The 18,012-nt window shown below is 46.3% G+C and overlaps 1 protein-coding gene across 1 annotated transcript; it reads left to right on the top strand.

Moving 5' to 3' along the window:
- Window positions 1-504: 504 nt before the first annotated feature.
- Window positions 505-13,183, top strand: LOC100676696 (inactive pancreatic lipase-related protein 1). The gene is given in 13 exon segments (XM_023546679.1): window positions 505-700; window positions 1,463-1,614; window positions 2,147-2,274; window positions 3,527-3,557; window positions 3,559-3,663; window positions 5,183-5,291; window positions 6,628-6,747; window positions 6,870-6,989; window positions 7,589-7,707; window positions 8,835-8,916; window positions 8,919-8,963; window positions 11,706-11,814; window positions 12,408-13,183. Coding segments are annotated over 13 exon segments (1,365 nt in total). The 5' UTR covers window positions 505-651; the 3' UTR covers window positions 12,604-13,183.
- Window positions 13,184-18,012: the final 4,829 nt, after the last annotated feature.

The following is an 18,012-nucleotide window of genomic DNA, read 5'->3' as shown; positions in this document are numbered from 1 at the left end:
AATGAGATGGATTGACACAGTGGCTGCAAAATGGGCTCAAGCGTAACAATTGTGAGCATGGTGCAGGACCAGGCAATGGTTCATTCCGTAGTACATAGGGTCGCTGTGAGTCGGAACCAACTCGACAGCACCTAACAACAACAACATCCATTCTAAGCAAGAAATGCTACCTTCCATTATTATGATTTGCTGCTATGTCTTTATTAGGACTTGCAAACTATTGATGAAATAGAATACTGGAAAGCGAGGCCCACTTGGCTCAAAATCACATCTATAGCTACACAGGCACACAGTTAGAAATGTTTCCCTCCTTTTTAATCAGACTTTCTTTTATCTTGTGGAAAGATTGAATATTATTATTATTAATATTGGTTTGTGTATTTGTGCAGATTAAAATATTAAGTGCACACAACACATTCTATCTGTTGTTCCCTTGAAGTGCTGTATCCAAATGATAAGACCGGAGTATAAAAAGTTGTCTGGGCACTTGATTGAGTGGAGGGACTGCCTGGAGCATTGGACAAGGTAAGCCACTTGCCATTGCCCCACCAGCAGTAACTCGGACACCAGGCAAGATGAGCTCAGTTCCCCGGTCTGCCCATTGCCCTGGGAGTGCTCGGAGGAGGCTGAGCATGTTTGCATTTATTGTAGATGCTGAGTATCTGGACAATCACACTTCTTCTGCTGGAAGCAGCCAGTGGTAAGAAACACCACCCCTGCCCCTTGGGAAGGGCTTAAACCCAAGATCTCACCACTAACCAGAGAAAGCCTTAATTAGCCACAGCAGGGCTTCCAGTGGCTCCAGGAAAACTCAGGGAGCTGACTCTTTGCCTGGAAGGGTAGCTGGATGGCTTGAGGGGGACCTGCTCTGCTGGCAGCCTGCCTACCTGCTCAGGTGCCCAAGGCCAGTCTTTTCCAGGTAAGGCATGAAACGCTCCTATCAAAATGCAAGTGTGATACTTGCCTGGGTTAACCGATTGAGATAGCAATGCCTGTTGTCGCATTCATCAGTCACCATTGACTCACAGCAACCCCTGTGTATCACAGTAGAACTGTGCTCCAGAAGGTTTTCAGTGGCTGATTTTTCAGAAGTAGATCACCAGGCGTTTCTTCCAAGGTGCCTCTGAGTGGACTTGACCCTCCAACCTTTTGGTTAGCAGCTGAGCGTGTTAATCATTTGCACCAAGCATGGACTCTGTTGTCACATTAGTTGAATGTCTATCAGAAGAGCTAGGGATGGGGCACAGGACTGAGTGGAGGCATGTTGAGTCTCTGTGGGACCCAGTGGTGCTGGTCCTAGGCCAGTAGGTGGGCACTGGGGGCAAGAAAAGTGGGTAGAGCACAGGGGGCCATCCATTGTCTTCAGACTCCCCCCAAGCAGGGGACTGACCAGGCCTGAACAGCAACACCCTGGAGCCCGGCCTTGGGAACCTCGCAGTAAGTATTTATCTTCTCACTCTAGGAAAAGAAGTTTGCTATGATGACCTCGGGGGCTTTTCCAATGCAGAGCCCTGGGCTGGGACTACAGTCTGGCCCTTGAAAATTCTCTCCTGGAGCCCTGAGAAGATCGGCACCCGCTTCTTGCTCTATACCAATGAAAACCCAAACAACTTTCAAGTGAGCCCTCTTGTCATTTTCACATCATCGTAACTGGGCGAGGGGCTGTGCCCACCCCACAGACCAGAGTTCCTTAGAGCAAGAGTCTGTTGATCTCTGTGTCCCCTTCTTCCACCACACCCTGCCCCACCCCACCCCCTTGCCCTGCCTCCACCCCCAGGCCTAGGCAAACCTGGACAGAGTAGGTTTCCAGTGTTTGCGTGAATGAACAAAAGGTTCACTTTGGTGGACTATGGCTGGTTATAGGATCCTGGTCTGGGGCGAGGATCTTACAAGAATGATAAGGAAGGCAGGACAGCAGTATCTGCTTTCGACACAGATGGTGAGCTGGACCATAGCCCAGACCCAGTGGAGGCGGCGATTACTGACTTGGGGAGTTGAGACAGAGAGGAAGTCAAGGTGGGCTTCATGGAAGAGGTGGTTTTTGTGCTTTGCTTTAAAAGTTCATGGGGTCGGGATAGGAGGAGATGAGAAGGGGAGAGACAGGCCTGAGAGGCCGTGAAAACATGCCACACTTCTGCGTTTGTCACAAATTCTTCTTCCCTCTGAGCCATCAACGATCGAGGCTTCGAATTTTCAAACAGACAGGAAGACCCGGTTCATCATCCACGGTTTCATAGACAAGGGGGACGAGAGCTTGCCGCTGGACATGTGCAAGGTGGGGACCCTCTAATCCCTGCCTCCTGCCATGGGGGTGTTACCACTGCCTCCTTCTAATCCCCCTCCCTCATTTTAAGCGACCTCAACAAACGAGCTCAAAGACAACTCCACCCCTAAAACCTGTTGCCTTGGAGTTGCTTCCAACTCATAGTGACCCTACAGAACAGAGTAGAACTACCCCATAGAGTTTCCAAGGAGCGTCTGGTGGATTCGAATTGCTGACCTTTTGGTTAGTAGCCAAGCTCTTAACCATTGCGCTACCAGGGCTCCAGGAATTCCACACAGGTACTCAAAGAGAGTCTTTACGTATTAGGCAAGTTCAGGCAATTAAAATGCCTTTGTTCACACAAAAACAGAAATCCCATACCACGTTCCCGGAACACGTCAGTTGCCTGAAGCAATGATATTTGCTGGTTGAGCAAACTCTTCCCCTCTGTCATTTCTGGGTAAATCAAGGCTAAGCGTTTTCTGCTCCCATTTTCAGTGAGATTGCCTTGTATTCCTGTAAACGAGGCATTCTGTTCTTTGTGCTCAAATCAGTCCCACCTCCCTGAGAGTCAGAGGTGTGTTGCTGTGACCACTTATTAGAGATACGGAGAGCAAAGATCGACTGGGCAACCAAACTAGTAGAACAGAAAGTGCCAGAATTAGGATACAACCTAGCACCTCTGGGTCAGAAGGACAGGCAACCTCCCGAGAGTGTCTAACCTTTCAGTTAGCAGGCAAGAGCTTAACCATTGAGCCACCAGGACTCCCTTCCACACACCTTCAAACCTAGTAAATGCCCAGCTGACTGGGGTGAACTCTGGCCCAGGAACCGACAACTCTACCGTGAGACTGAAAGGACTCCTCGTGGTCAAATCTTCAAGGGCCATTTAGACACTGGCCACCCGAGACTGCATTTAAAGATTTTCCTTTTCAAAATAGGACAAAGCGATGCTTTTTTTTTTTTTTTTTGGTTTTTTTAAATCAACCTTATTGAATGTGGTTGAAAATCAGAGCAAGCATGGCCAGTCTTTAATTAATCTGCAAGCTAGAGAGGGAATCAATGCCTGCTTGTAGCATTAGCCCTGAGGGATAATTCCAAAGTGACAACAGGATTCTCTTACAAAGTCTAGTTTATCTCCACGCCCCTGGGAGGAGAACAGGGATGGCAGCCCTGTCTGAAGACTGTAAGCACCGTTTTTGACCCTGGTTGGATGTCATTTCCAGTGCCCTGATGATAACACCCCGATGTCTCCCAACCCCGGAACATGTTCCAGGTGGAGCAGGTGAACTGTTATCTGTGTGGACTGGAAGAAGAGCTCCCAAACCAGCTTCACACAGGCTGCCAACAACGTGCGGGTGGTGGGTGCCCCGGTGGCCCAGACGCTCAGCATTCTCTCGGTGAGTCCTGGCGGGCACTGTCAGGGTGGAAGCATTGCCCACTGGTGTCTGCTGGGTGGCGATGCAGCTGGGAGTCACATATTTGAAGAAGAAATAGAAATAACTGACATTTCTCTCAGCTCTTACTTCTAAATCTCTGACATGTGTCTCGATAACGAAACACCTGTGGAAGAAGAAATAATAATAACTAACACTTAGGAGTTAGGGCTTCTAGTATCACCTTCAGTTTACAGAGAAGATTGAGGTCCAGAAAAGTTAAGTAGCTTGCTGAAAAATCAAAGACTGTGAGAGTAGAAGAGCAATCATTTGACCCAGGCTGTTTAGCTCCAGGGCACATAGTCTCACCCAAAACCCCAGGGGGCTCTGTTTGCCAAATGGAGACACACTTCATAAGCACCAACTACCTTGGCACATTGAGGCATTTTTTTCTCCCACAATCATGTCCATCTTTTCTCCCTACCCTGGCCCTTTTAGTTAATTCCTTATGACTATTTTCTAAGTCAGGTAAAGGTCCCAGCCATTTCTGTCTTATAGTTAAATTGTTCACAAAAGACCCTGCTAGTTCTAATTACTCCTGGTCACTAAATCATCACCCCTACACACCATTAAAACCCAACATGTTTGTCCAGGGTCACTGTAAACCAGAGATATTTGAGGACACAAAATCATATATGGTGTCTAACTTTGCCACTAAATGAAATGCCTTTGGGTAAACACCTCTGAGGCCAACACATGCAAATACCTCGTGGCTCTGTGCCATTTGTTTATTCCTCCAATATTTTCAGAGCTGAGCTAGGAGGTAAAGAGGAGGGTTGAGGTCCTAGCCCTTAGGAGCTTACAGCAAAGACTTGAGAGGGAAATACAGTGTGATCCTGGGTCTCATGGGGGCAGTGCAGGGTGCTATGGCAGCACATGGGGAAAGGGCCCCTAACCGAGACTGGGGTGGGGGAGGGGAGTTAAGTCAGTCTTCCCAGAGGAGGACACATCCAAGTTGAGAGTGAAAGTTGGCTGTGTCACTTTAGCTGGGCAAGTGGTTGGATACCAGCGGAAAAGCTCAGAGGTGAGAGAATATGAATTTTTGAGGGACTGAAAGTTTAGCGAAGTATTTGGCATAAGAAGAGTCTAGAGAAACAGGTGTTGGATCAGCAGAGGCTTATCTAAGGTATCACAGATATGGCACATGCCCTGGGCACCACTGGGAGGAGGGAAAGGTGTCGCCAATGAGCAGTTTCTATTGGTCATCCCAGTTTCCATCAGCAGCTGTGACAGGCCATTCAGCAATTTGGAACTAACTGCCATAAAAAAAAAAAAAAAAAAATTGCCATAGGCGCTATTTTTCCGTACACACTCCACTGTCAGCAAGGCTCTGAGGCCATTGTAATGAGTTCAGGCTTGATCCCAAGGGCAATGGGAGCTGTGGAAGTTTTGCAGCAGAGGAGTAACACTTCTGAGTTTGCATTAAAAAAAAAATGCTAGGGTGGCACAAAAATGCCCTGAAAATGCAATTTTCCCTCACCAGAAAAACTACAGCTACTCACCTTCCAAAGTGCACCTCATCGGCCACAGCCTGGGGGCCCACGTGGCTGCTGGGGCAGGCAGCAGGACTCCAGGCCTGGGCAGGATCACAGGTGAGGCCCAAGGGGCAGGGACCCCAGGTTTCGTCCACGGTAACCCCAGAGTACAGCAATAACACAGCAGCCCAGCTGGAAGCTGCCCTGAAGGAGACCATCCCTCTCAGCTGTGGCAGAACTGGATACAGGCTGCACAGAATACTTTAGAAAGCCCCCAAGAAGCCGATGGTCCTTCTTCACCGTGAGGAGGCAGGTGGTGACTTTGGTCCCCAGTGCTTCTTCTGTCTCTATCCGGTTCCTCCTCTCTAGATCCAAGTTTCCCAGAGATATGGGCCACTCAGCGCAACTAGGCACCCAGGAGTGAGTTCTCAGGAAAATGCAGAGTAAGGTTAGTATGGACAATGGGCTCAAACATAGCAATGATTGTGAGGATGGCGTAGGACTGAGCAGTGTTTTTGTTCTTTTGTACATAGCGTCACTATGAGTTAGAACCAATTCAACAGCACCTAACAACAACAACCATATATTAAGTGACTACTTATTCCAAATACTGTGCAAGTGCTTTACATATATTTTCTCATTTAATCCTCAAAGCTGAGGAAACTGAGGCTCAGGGAAGCAAGTAACTTGCCCAAGGTCACACATGCAACTAGTTAGTGTTGAAACTGAAATGCAAACCTATTCTTGCTGAGTCTTGGCTCAAGCAGCTCTCTACCTTTATAAGAACTCTCCCTTTCATTTTCAGCTGCTCTGAGCAAACCTTCAAAGAACCGTTGACAAATCCAGGATCCCTATCAGGAAGAAAATATAGTCAAGGCAAATTAATAGTATTTTACTTACATGCCCTGACTGTGTGCCAGACACTGTGCTAAATGCTATATATATGAACTCACTTGATCTTGTAAGAGCCATATAAACTGGATGTTTATTATTGCCCCATTTTATAAATGAGGCACAGAAAAGTTCAATGACTCGCCCAGGATCATGCTCTTGCCCAAGAAGCCTTGAGCAGAGATGTGAACCCAAGCAGCCTAGGCCCAGATTCTGTGCTTTTAACTATGATACCATAATGTTTCACCCTCTTTTTTTTCAAACTTGGGGAGAAAAAGAGAATTTTCAGAAAGAAAGATGATACAAGTAAATAGGGAATCTGATGTGGAAAAAATCCTCAGGCAAGCAAATCTAAGTTTTCTTGACCCTCTGCCCTTCTCTATTTACTTCTAATGAGCAGCATTGAGACTATACTTTCCTATATTCAACACCCAAGGCCAAGGCACTACATAACTCCAGGGTGTGGTACCCCTTGAGTTGGGCAGTGCGTGGCCTGGGCACCTTGGTCCTGCTGACACCTCCAGCCAGGCCCATTGTTCTCAGCTTTGACCTTCTCTTTCAGGGTTGGATCCCACAGAAGCAAGTTTCCAGGGCACTCCCGAAGAGGTTCGACTCGATCCCTCTGATGCTATCTTTGTAGATGTGATTCACACGGATGCAGCTCCCCTCATCCCATTCTTGGGTGAGCCCCCCAACCCCTTCTCCCAACCCCCACCCCGTGCCCTGGCTGTGAGCCTGTGCATTTGGGTTTTATCTACGAGACCCTGGATGACAATCAGCTCATTGCTGTTCCAAACATTTCAGGTTTGCGAACGAATCAGCTGGTGGGCCACATTGACTTTTTCCCCAATGGAGGGGAGGAGATGCCAGGATGCCAGAAGAATGCCCTGTCACAGATCATAGATCTCGATGACATCTGGACAGGTAAAGCCACAGCAAGGGGTGTCACTGGCCTGGGTGAGCAGCGTCTTTCCACTGCTAATCTCAAAAATAAAAGTGACAGTTCTCTTTAAAAGTATGCAATTCCCTCTTCTGGGCTTTACTTCTGAAAAATATAGACACATCATTTGTTACATCTTAGTTCTACTGATTTTAATACTTTCTCAAAATGTAGTTTCGGATGCTGTGGAGTGTACAATTAAAAAAGAATTACAAACTGTCACTTAAAGGTATAGCCCCAACAATTAATTAGTAGCTACCAGTTACCTAATTTAAAATTTAAAAAAAATTGCCATTGAGTTGATTTTGACTCCTGGCAACCCCATGTGTTTCAGAACAGAACCGCTCCACAGGGGTTTCAAGGCTGTGACCTTTTAGAAGCAGATCGCCAGGCCTGCCTTCCAGGGTGCCTCTGGTTGGGTTCAAACCACCAACTATGGGGTAATGGTCAAGTGCTTAACCACTTATGCCAAAATTTCCAAAAATATGCTCCAATTTTGGAACCATACCCCTTGAAAAGAGTGGCAGAAGAGCTGCCACAGCCACTTGGCCTCCTTCGCTGACTTCCTGATTTGTCTCCCCAGGAACCCGGGACTTTGTGGCTTGCAATCACTGAAGAAGCTACAGGTACTACTCAGAGAGCATCCTCAACGCCGACGGGTTTGCTGCGTACCCCTGTGCTTCCTGCAAGGCTTTTACATCTGTAAGCCCTTGTCTCGCCTTGTGCAGCGGCACTGCCCCACCGCGAAACTGTTGTCCTGCGGTGTTCGGGATTTACACTTCCCTCCCCTGAGTTTCTCTTGACCATCTCCTACATGTTTGTTAACGTGCCTCAGAGCTCCTCGTCCTATACCTGTTGCTGGCAAGTCGATTCCAACTCATAGCAACCCTATAGGACAGAGTAGAACTGCCCCATAGAGTTTCCAAGGCTGTTAATTTTAACAAAAGCAGATTGCCACATCTTTCTTCCACATAGCTGCTGGTGGGTTCAAACCACCAACCTTTTGATTAGCAGCCAAGCACTTAACCACTGTGCCACCAGTGCTCGTTTTCATGGTCCTGTAGAGCAGAGCAAAAATAAACACAAACAAAAACTTTAGGCAGGAGCGGCTAAAATTCCAGATGAGACATGTGAAAGAGGGAGACTCTGGGAAATCAGACAGAGGAGCTGGCAATTCAATGGTCTGGGAAAACTACCAGCAGGAGGCAGCATTCAAACCTGGCACGGAGAACGGTAGAACTTAGAAGGAAGAGCAGAGGTGCACATTTATGTCCAGGGCAGAGCAGAAACAGGAGAATGGGTGGCAGCCATCAGAGAGCTCCCCAGAGAGAAGAGAAGGTAGATGTGGGGTTTGATATGCCAGGCTGGGAGTTCATGCCTTTTCCAGCTGGCAACGAGGAGACAGATGGAAGAAACAATGTGCTGGAGTCCCCCTATATTTTGCATGGCTTCGCAGCTCTGTATTCAGCAATATCATGTTGGTAGCTTGAAACTGGCCATGATCAGAGTATTTACACCACAGCAATTGGCAAGTGCTACAATAAGGACTTTTTCCCCTAGAGATCCACTGTTAAACATTTACCAGCACACCACGAGTGGGAGGTATGATTGATCTATCCAGGGCCTGGGCATCAGTATTTTGTAAGGCTCCCAGCTAGTCCTAATGTGATGTGCTTCGGGGCTGGGAGCCATTGCCCTGGAAGAAGGTAGTTTAGAGATGGTCAGTTCCAGCCCCCTTTCTGTTACGAATGAGAAACTGAGGCTTCAGGAAAATTGAGTTCCTACTCTGCCACATGTATCATTCACTCACCGCTCTCTCTTCTCCTTAGAACAAGTGCTTTCCCTGTCCAGATGAAGGGTGCCCGCAGATGGGTCACTATGCTGACAAATTTGCCAGCAAGGCGAGTGATGAGCCCAGAAATTCTTTCTGAACACAGGAGATGCCAGCAATTTTGCTCGTAAGTTGCCAGTTTGGCTTTCTGTCCCATGTAAAGAAAGTTTAGCTTCTGTTATAAACAAAGGGGTTTCCTTTGGCCTGACATATTTGTGTGCACATTTTGATTATCTTAGAAAACTCAACTAAGTAACATCTCAGCACCTGAAATGCATTTTTTTCATCTGATTATTCTTTGTAAGTATATACACGCACACACACACACACACACACAGACAAATGCCATGTTAACATTTTTACGTGTCCCATTCAGCGACATTAATTACTTTCATCATGCTGTGCAGCCTTCACTTCTATGCATTTCCAGTTTTTCCATCACCCTTATCAGCAGAAGCGCGGTGCCCCCAGGCAATGACTTTTTATATCACGGTTTGATGCATCAGAGAAAAGGACACATCCACCCAAACTATCCCATTTAAGACAACTGAGGGTGCATGTCTCCCAACTTATGTCTATGGCACTAAATGAGTAGAAGAGAATTGCATAATTAACGGGATGATGGCAGTTTCCCTGTCTTTGGGGCCACCTATCCTGGCTTTTCACCACTTCACAGTTCATCATTCAGACTATTCCTTTTTAAGACTGTCTCCTATGCCCCTGTTCTTTTATTCACTCAGCAAACATTTATTTGGTGCCAGCTCTTTGCTGAGAGGCCCACCTCCGATCTCCCCACTTCCCACCCCACCCGCCTTGTTCCATGGTTCCCTCATACTCAGGGGATGCCCCTGGTGGAGGAGGGTGGAAACTGGGGAGGGATAGGTATGATTTCTCTCAAAAACTCACTGAATGGAAGAGGACATAGGATAGCCCAAAACTCAAGCCAAACTTGTTGCTGTTAAGTCAATTCTGACTCATAGTCTGGGCATATTTGTTTTTTTTTTTTTTTTTATACCACTCTGTCCTATGGTGGGGCAAACAGCTAAGTGTTCAGCTGCTAATCAACAGTTTGGAGGTCTAAATTCACCCAGAAGAAAGGCCTGACGATCTAATTCTGAAAAATCAGCCATCGACACCCCTATGGAGTACGGTTCTACTCTGACACACGTGGGGTCACCATTAGTCAGAATTGACTTGATGGCAACTGGTGCTGGTCTTACGGTAGCTCCATCAATGCTGCACTGTAAAAACAGGGACTGTGAATATACAAATGTAATACACGTCTCGTAAACTTCTCAAAGTCAGGTTTATTGAGATATAATTTATAGACAGCCAAAGTCACCCTTTTTAGTGTGTAGTCCTATGAGTTTTGACAAATGAATGGTTGCGTAACCACCACCACAATCAAGATGTAGAATATTTCATCACTATATATATGTACATATTTTAAAGACAACATCGGTTAATCAATCCTTCCACTGAGGCAGTGCTGCCTGAAATACTTGCCCGTATTTTGACAACAACAAATTAAACATTCGAATCCAGGCATTCATTCCCCTACTCGCATTTATTTATGGGCCGCAGACTAAGCTAGACACTGGGAGTGCAGGGATGAACAAGACACCATACACATGAAATTTATAACCAGCCGAGAAGACAGAGACCGAGCAAGTGATTAGAAGTGTGTTGGGCTTGGCCAATGACAGGTTGCTCTTGTGGCATTGTGGGACGGAGACCTGGCTCTGACCAGACAGATGGATAAGGACAATGTCTCTGAGGATGTGTGTGTGCTTGTATGTGTATGAGTCTGGGTGTGTGTGTCTGTATACTTGTATGTCCGTGTGTGTATATATGTGTGTTTATGTGCAGGTATGTTTTTGTGTTTTTATGTGTGTAGGTTTGTTTGTATATGTGAGTGTTTTTGTGTGTGTGAATGTGTGTATTGTTCCTTTCAATACACAAGTATTAAACTTTCTTCAACAATAGAAGGAGTGCGTGTTTATGTGTGTATATGGATATAGGTTTGTGTGTATGTGAGCATGTTTATGTATGTGTATGTGTAGGTATGTATGTGAGTGTCTGTTTACGTGTGTGTGTGTGTGTGTGTGTGCAGGGGCACAGGGCCAGAACTCCATAAATCTGGGTGAGGACTGAGTACCTGCTCTGTGCAGAAACTGACTGCCCAAGGCCCAGGAGGTGCAGACAAAAGACAAGCCTTGCCCACGACGTACTCATAAGACTGCACTCTTGAGCTACATTTCCAAACATGGAGACCCTCTCTTGTTTCTTCTCTTTCCACTTTAACTCATAGTAACATCATTGTAGAGCAGAGCTGTCCGAGAGAAATTTCTTCAATTATGGGTGTGTTCTGCGCTGTCCAATATAGTAGCCACTAGCCACAGGTCGCAATTTAGCACTTGAAATGTGGCTAGTGTCACTGAGGAGCTCCATTTTGAATGTGATTGAATTTGAATTTAAATAGCCACCCGTGGCTAGTTGCCCCTATACTGGGTAGCACAGCTCTAGAGGAAGACACTGCCGCTGTGTGGCAACTGCCCCATAGGGTTTTCTAGTTGTAATCTTTACAGGAACAGATTGCCAGGTCTTTTTTCCTGCGTTGCCACTGGTGGGTAGGAACCAACGACCCTTTGATTAGTTAGCAGCCAAGTGCTTAACCTTTGCGCTACCAGGGTTCCTTAGAGGAAGACACTAGTAGATATGTACTTCCCCTTAAGGCCTTGAATTGTAGACTAACAAGTTGAATTTCTTATATTTTCATGCTTCAGTGTGAGGGCAGGGACAAGAACCCAGGGTTTGGGGCACCTCTTTTTGTGGGAATAAATTGAGCTCCTTTCAATCATTTGTGCAGGCTGGAGATACGGGGTTTCTGTAACACTGTCCGGAAAAGCAGTCACTGGTCAGATTAAAGATGCTTTGTTTGGAAATAAGGGAAACACTCTCCAGTATGACATCTTCAGGTAAATTCTGTATTTTAGTGCTGTATCTCATTTGATGAAGTATAAAACCTTCAATGAACAAGTCTATGCACTTAGCTTAAACACTTATCTTTTATTTATATATCGATGGATTTTAAATTCTTTAGGCACCGAAGCTAATTGCAGACTTTTGCTAATATTTTTTCCCTTCTATTATAAATCCAAGCATTCAGTTCTTTCTCAACATATCAGTTTTTTAAAAAAATAAACCTAACATTACCTCAGATATCATGGTTGCTGATTAGTAAAGCGATGCACACTTGCTGTGTTAAACTAAGTGGCTAACTTTTTACTGTACAAATAATCCCCCCTCAAAACAAAGCCATATGAAGGAATTATATATTTTTCTATATAAAGTATTAAGGAGAAATTAACATGAGCTTGAAGAAACGATTTAAATAATAATTTGAAGCTACCAGCATATACCTGGCTTTTCCATTTCTCCATTCGTTATTCGGGAATTACTTTGGAAAAATAATTTTGTTAATCCATAGTAGAAAAAAAAGTGGCATGGCCTTGTATTGTCATTTGACCTTGACATGTGAACAGGAATGTTTCTATTTCTCTATTTCAAGGGGAATTATCACACCAGGCTCTACCCATTCCAATGAGTTTGATGCAAAGCTCAATGTTGGAACCATTGAGAAAGTCAAGTTTCTCTGGAATAACAACGTGGTAAATCCAACCTTCCCCAAAGTGGGTACAGCGAAGATCACCATGCAAAAGGGAGAAGAGAAGACAGTGTATGTATCTTTGCTGGCTTGTATCTAAGGATGTCTGTAGGTTCATGTTTGTAATGAAAACTCACCCCAGAAAAGCAGTTATACTTAAGGCAGAAAAGCCAAGAAAATCTCCCTTCCTTCCCAGGCAAGCAAGCTGCTGACAAAGAGCATCAAACACTTCTGTTGGGGGCACTTGACTGGTGTCCTTAGCATGGCTGTGGGAATTAGGAGATATGACACTGCCTTCAAGGAAAAATATGACAGAGGTTGATACGTTACATAGTGTCTGAAGGTACAAGGTTATAAGCATACACTAGGGAGTGTCTACAGTTGGAAGAAGGGGAGATCAGAGAAATTTCAAGATAATAGAACAAAAAAGAAATCAATTTTATTGAATGATATTAATTTGAGGTAAGGGAAGAGAGCTAGGTGGCAGTGCTTGTAGATCCCAACCTGTGGGCTGCTTGCCTCACTTTGTACCACTGGGGTCCTTGAGCAGGAGGAAAGTGGCAGCTGGAGAGAAAGACGTGGATGGAAGTAGTCACCTGAGAAGGTCAAGGCACTGTCTCCCAAAGCAGAAACACTCCCCTGCCACCCTCCTCAGACCCCAGTTCTGGCCTGCAGGACATTCTTGGCTTGTAGGAACAGCAGCCTGGGCTCTCAGCCACTTATGGTCTCAGGGTTTGGGGGTTAGGTTGGGCCAGAGCTGCCCCAAGCTCAGCCCCAGGGAATGTGGCTGCCCAGGTATGGGGGTTGGGATGGCAGAGCAGAGCTGAGGCTGAATTTGCAGCCTTCTCTCATCAAGCTGAATGACCCCTTCTGAGTCCTCCCTATCTGAGAAAGAGAGGACAGAGTCTGCCCAGATAGGTGGTCAGTGGACAATGTGGCCCCCTCAATTAAAGCACACAGAAGCCAGGCCAGGCCAGGCAGGGGCCTGTACAGGCTGGACATATGTCCAAGGCCATTCTTCTATGTCCCCATTGGAGGACAAAAACCAAAACCAAACCAGTTGCCCTCAAGTCGATTCCACTGTGTGTCAGAGTAGACCCCATGTGTGTCAGAGTAGAACTGTGTTCCATAGGGCTTTCTTGGCTGTAATCTCTACAGAAGCAGATCACCAGGCCTTTTTTCCGAGGTGCTGCTTGTTAGGTTGAAACTGCCAACCTTTCGGTTAGTAGCTCAGTGCAAATGATTTGTGCCACTCAGGGGCCTCACTGGAGGACACTCTTGTCTAAAGTCAGTTCCTCAGGACCCCACTAGGAAGTGGACCTGAGGCCTGGATCCTGGAGACTGTGTGGTTTAAGATGTGTCAGGAGAAAGTGGTATCTTTGGAATCTTAAAAATGAGAGATGTTCCCAAGGAGTGACGTGCTCACAGGGAGGTTTGAGGAAGGAAAACAAATAAGAGACCAAATCAGCCAGGAGGCTGCACCTTCCAGGTTTTGTGAGCAAAGGCATGGCTTCCTGTACTTCCTAGAAATGGAACAGAATGTCCTTGAGGGCACCCCAAGGTGCTGAGTATAGCTGCCACCCAAATCCCTCAGTGGCATGAGTGCAGCTCCCGTCATGTGTGGACTCAAGAAAATCTGTTTTAAGAGAATCTAATTTTAGACAGAAGATGTTTCAAATATAGGAAAATCAAAGTCACACAAACTAGTTAGGGGAGTTAAAAAAAAAAAAAAAGCTGAATTAGTCAAATTATTTAAATATCTGGTAGAAATGGCCAGTAATTGATATTTTAAAATAATAATGATAATTGGAGGGCCAAAGGAAATCGAGATTTTGGACCCACCTCTTCTCTCAGCTTCCCCTCAGATTTTTTTTCCCATGTCACTGGGGTTTCAAGTCCTATCAAGTTGCCTGCTGACTGGAGTTCCCTTCAATGAAGTGGCATCAAGAGAGAAATGTGGTCCCCCTTCCCCCTCTTCTTCCCTCCTTTCTCTCTGACTTTATTAAGTACCTGATGCACCTGGCAAACAGTGGGGAATGCAAAAAGAAACCCTGCTCTCAAGGAGTTTACAGTTTAGCTGGTGGGGAAAATTTGCCTTGGAGTTTCACAGGAAAGGTCAGACAACAGAATAAAGAGTTCAAGGGTGAGGAGCTCAACAAGCGTGGCCAGGAAGAAAGCAGAGAGGCTGTGCTGGAGGGGAGGGGCCCATAGGCTTCTCTAGATTGAGGGATTTCAGAGATAGGAGAGGACAAGCTTGAGCAGGGGCATGAGGCTGGCGTATGAGGGGTAGGGGAAGGCCAGGCTGCTGAGAGCAGGGATCAAGGTGTGGAGAAAGAAGAATATGATAGGAAGCCTTCAATGCCAGGTTAAGGCTCCAGGGAAAAGCAAATGAAATACGAAAAAAAAAAAAAGAGTGGTGAGGGACCAGTGGAGACGAGCAGAGCAAAACTTCAGAGCTCAAAGGCAGTGAGGCCTGAGTGAAGCCCATGAATTTAAAATCTTGGAGATGTCCCTTGAAAATACAGCCCAGTAGAGTAATGAGAAGGAGGCCGGTGTCAGGGAGGAAGGAGAAGGGGCAGCCATAGATTAAGAAGATTAGTGCCAAGAGCTGAGCAAGCTCTCAGGATAGCCATACTCCTTACTGATAATATCACTTACACCTGCATTTTTTTTTTTTTTTAATTTTTAAAACTTTTTTTGCATTTATTAAGTCACTGGATTCTCAACAATCATGGGAGGGAGCCATGCCCTCTTCTACAAAAGAAGGCATTGATGCTCAGAGACATGAAGTAATTAGCCCCATATCCCGGAAGGTGGGGGAGCCCAGGGGAAAGCTAGGCCCTCTGACTCATCTGTAGGCAAGGCCAAGGAAGGTTAGAAGTGTGAGCTCACCATAGAAAATTTGGACTAAGGTGTCAGACCTAGATTTACATGTTGGCTTTTTTCTTTCCTTTTTTTTTTTTTTTTCATCACTTACTAACTGTGAAATCTCAGTGCCTCAGTTTCCTCTCCTATAATGTAAGGGTGTTAATAGCATCTCCTCACACTTGGGCTGTGAGGGTGAAGTAAATTGTTAGAAATAAATCATTTAGAGTAGTTGGCCTGCAGCTAGTAAAAGCACAATATAGTGTAGCTACCATATTGTTCAAGGAGTCCCTGGGTGGTGCTAACCAAAAGGTTGGAAGTTTGAGTCCACCCAGAGATGTCTTAGAAGAAAAGCCTGGAGATCTACTTCTGAAAAAGTAGTCATTGAAAACCCTACGGAGCACAGTTCTACTCTTACACACATGGGACCGAAATGAGTCAGAGCTGACTCAACAGCAGGCAACTGGTTATATTGTTCAAATGCATCCCAAGAGTGAATGAGCAAAGAGTAGTCCAACTGTAAACCAATGCACTGTATTTATGGAGGGCCCGCTGTGTGCTTGTGGAGAATGAAAAGTAGCAGGAGGTCACTGCCTCAAGGGGCCCACAATCTGGTGGAACATAGGGTCTGCTCTTTAGCCAGCTGGGCCCTCAGACTGGAAGCCAGGTGGCAGTCAGATCTCCAGGACCTGGTTGAAGCCACCTTCCTCATTCCTTTTGAATTGCAAATCATCAATTATCTTTGCCTAAGTAATTGAAGAATCTAATCTCCACAGCTTTCCCAACTCTTAAAAAGCACTCACTTTTCTCCACAGGTACAACTTCTGTAGTGAAAGAAGATGTGCTGCTCACTCTCACACCCTGTTAAACTCCAGGCCCAATGTGCTCCCTGTGTTTACGTCAACAAAACCCATTCCCTGTGTTAACATCAATAAAATCCACTGATGCATCCATCTACTCACAAAGTCTGTCGCTGATGCCAGGTGCTACCTGTTGGGGACATTTGAACCTCTAAAAATTTCTTAAGCATTTCCACATCCTTGAGTTTCTTGCCATTGACTTCCCACCAAACACCCTTGTGTTCCCAGCGTTCTTGGTCATCACACCCACTGTCTTCTCCTTATCCGAGCAGGGGCGAGGTGAGAAATTAACAGCAGAACTAGAGTACGAGCATTCAGGGAGCCTCAGCAGAGCCTTTAATCCTGCCCCTCATTTTATAGAGAGGGGGAGTTGTCTGTTCAGACTCACAGAGTGATGAAATGTCACGTCAGGACAGAGGGTCAGGCCCCTGACCCCATTCCAGTGCTCCTCCCCTGACCCTGGCATCACCTTGAGGGATCATGGAAAGGCCTGCTGTGGAGTGGCCCCTTTGTGGTCACAGAGTCTGTGGTGATGGGACTGATCAATGCCCTTGGGTCTTGGTGACGTGTAAGTTGCTCCAGGGCCCACAGACTGGTCCCGGCTCGTTTGCAGAGTGCCAACAGGGTTCCAGCTACCACTTACCCTGGGCCAGGGCTACATGGAGTTCCTCTCTCCTCCATCCACAGAACAAGTCCAGGCACTAAGGAGGGAACCAAAGGAATGGTTTCTGAGAGGAACATGCACACACAGAGCAGAGGGGAACTTTTCTTCCAGCCAATCAGCTGAGACTGCTGGGGAGTCCTTAGCCAGTCAGTCGTCACCATGCTTCTGGCCCAGCCAGATACCAAAGAGGAAGTGTTCTCCTCACCACGGGCCTACCCCAGACAGACCCTGAGGAGAGTGTTCTCCTCCCCATGGGCCCAGCTCAGACAGACCCCAAGGAGATAGTGTCCTCTTACTACAGGCCCAACCCTGACAGTCTCTGAGGAAAGTGTTCTCCTCACTATGGGCCCAGCCCTGACAGCCTCTGAGGAAAGTGTTCTCACTATGGGTCCAGCCCAGACAGACACCAAGGAAAGTGTTGTCTTCATTATCTAGTGCTGCTATAACATAAACACAGCAAGTGGATGGTTTTAACAGACTAAAAGTTATTCTGTCACTGTCTAAGAGGCTAGAAGTCCAAATTCAGGGTGTCAGCTCCAGGGGAAGGCAAATCTGTATCCAGAGTGTCTATTCCAGTAAGAACAAAAGGCTGCCCGTTCTGAGATGGAAGGGATCCAATGTAATCAACCTGCCACCAGATTGCTGGCTGATCACCTTGAGGAATGGTACCATACCAGGGACTCAGTGTTGATCTCTGCTGCTGGCAGGCTGGGCATTCAGGAGTTGTTGTAGCCAAGTAGGCCTTGGTGAGTGGAATTCCATGTTGCTGAACCCAAGCATAGCCTCCATCCCTGTTACCATGGCCACTTTGTTCATGAGCCCACTGGGCAATGATGGGAGTGGCTGGGAAAAGAGGATGACTGGTTTCCATAGAATGCGTCATTCTATCCACTTGATTGTTAAAATCCTCCTCTGCTCAGGTCACCTTTTGGTGAGCATTCACTTGAGACACAAATATCTTCACTTCTTTGGCCCATTCAGAGAGGTCTATTCACACACCTATTCCCCATACCTCCTAGTCTCCAATTTTCTAATCATGTTCCTTTCACATCCCCAACCATCCAACCAAAGTCTTGGCCACAGCCCATAAATCAGTATACAATCACACATTTGGGCATTT

The sequence above is a fragment of the Loxodonta africana genome, chromosome 16, assembly GCF_030014295.1.
Source record: "Loxodonta africana isolate mLoxAfr1 chromosome 16, mLoxAfr1.hap2, whole genome shotgun sequence".
Taxonomy (NCBI): Eukaryota; Metazoa; Chordata; class Mammalia; order Proboscidea; family Elephantidae; genus Loxodonta; species Loxodonta africana.
The sequence above is the reverse complement of the archived record's forward strand: the minus strand, read 5'-3'. Positions and strand labels throughout refer to the sequence as shown.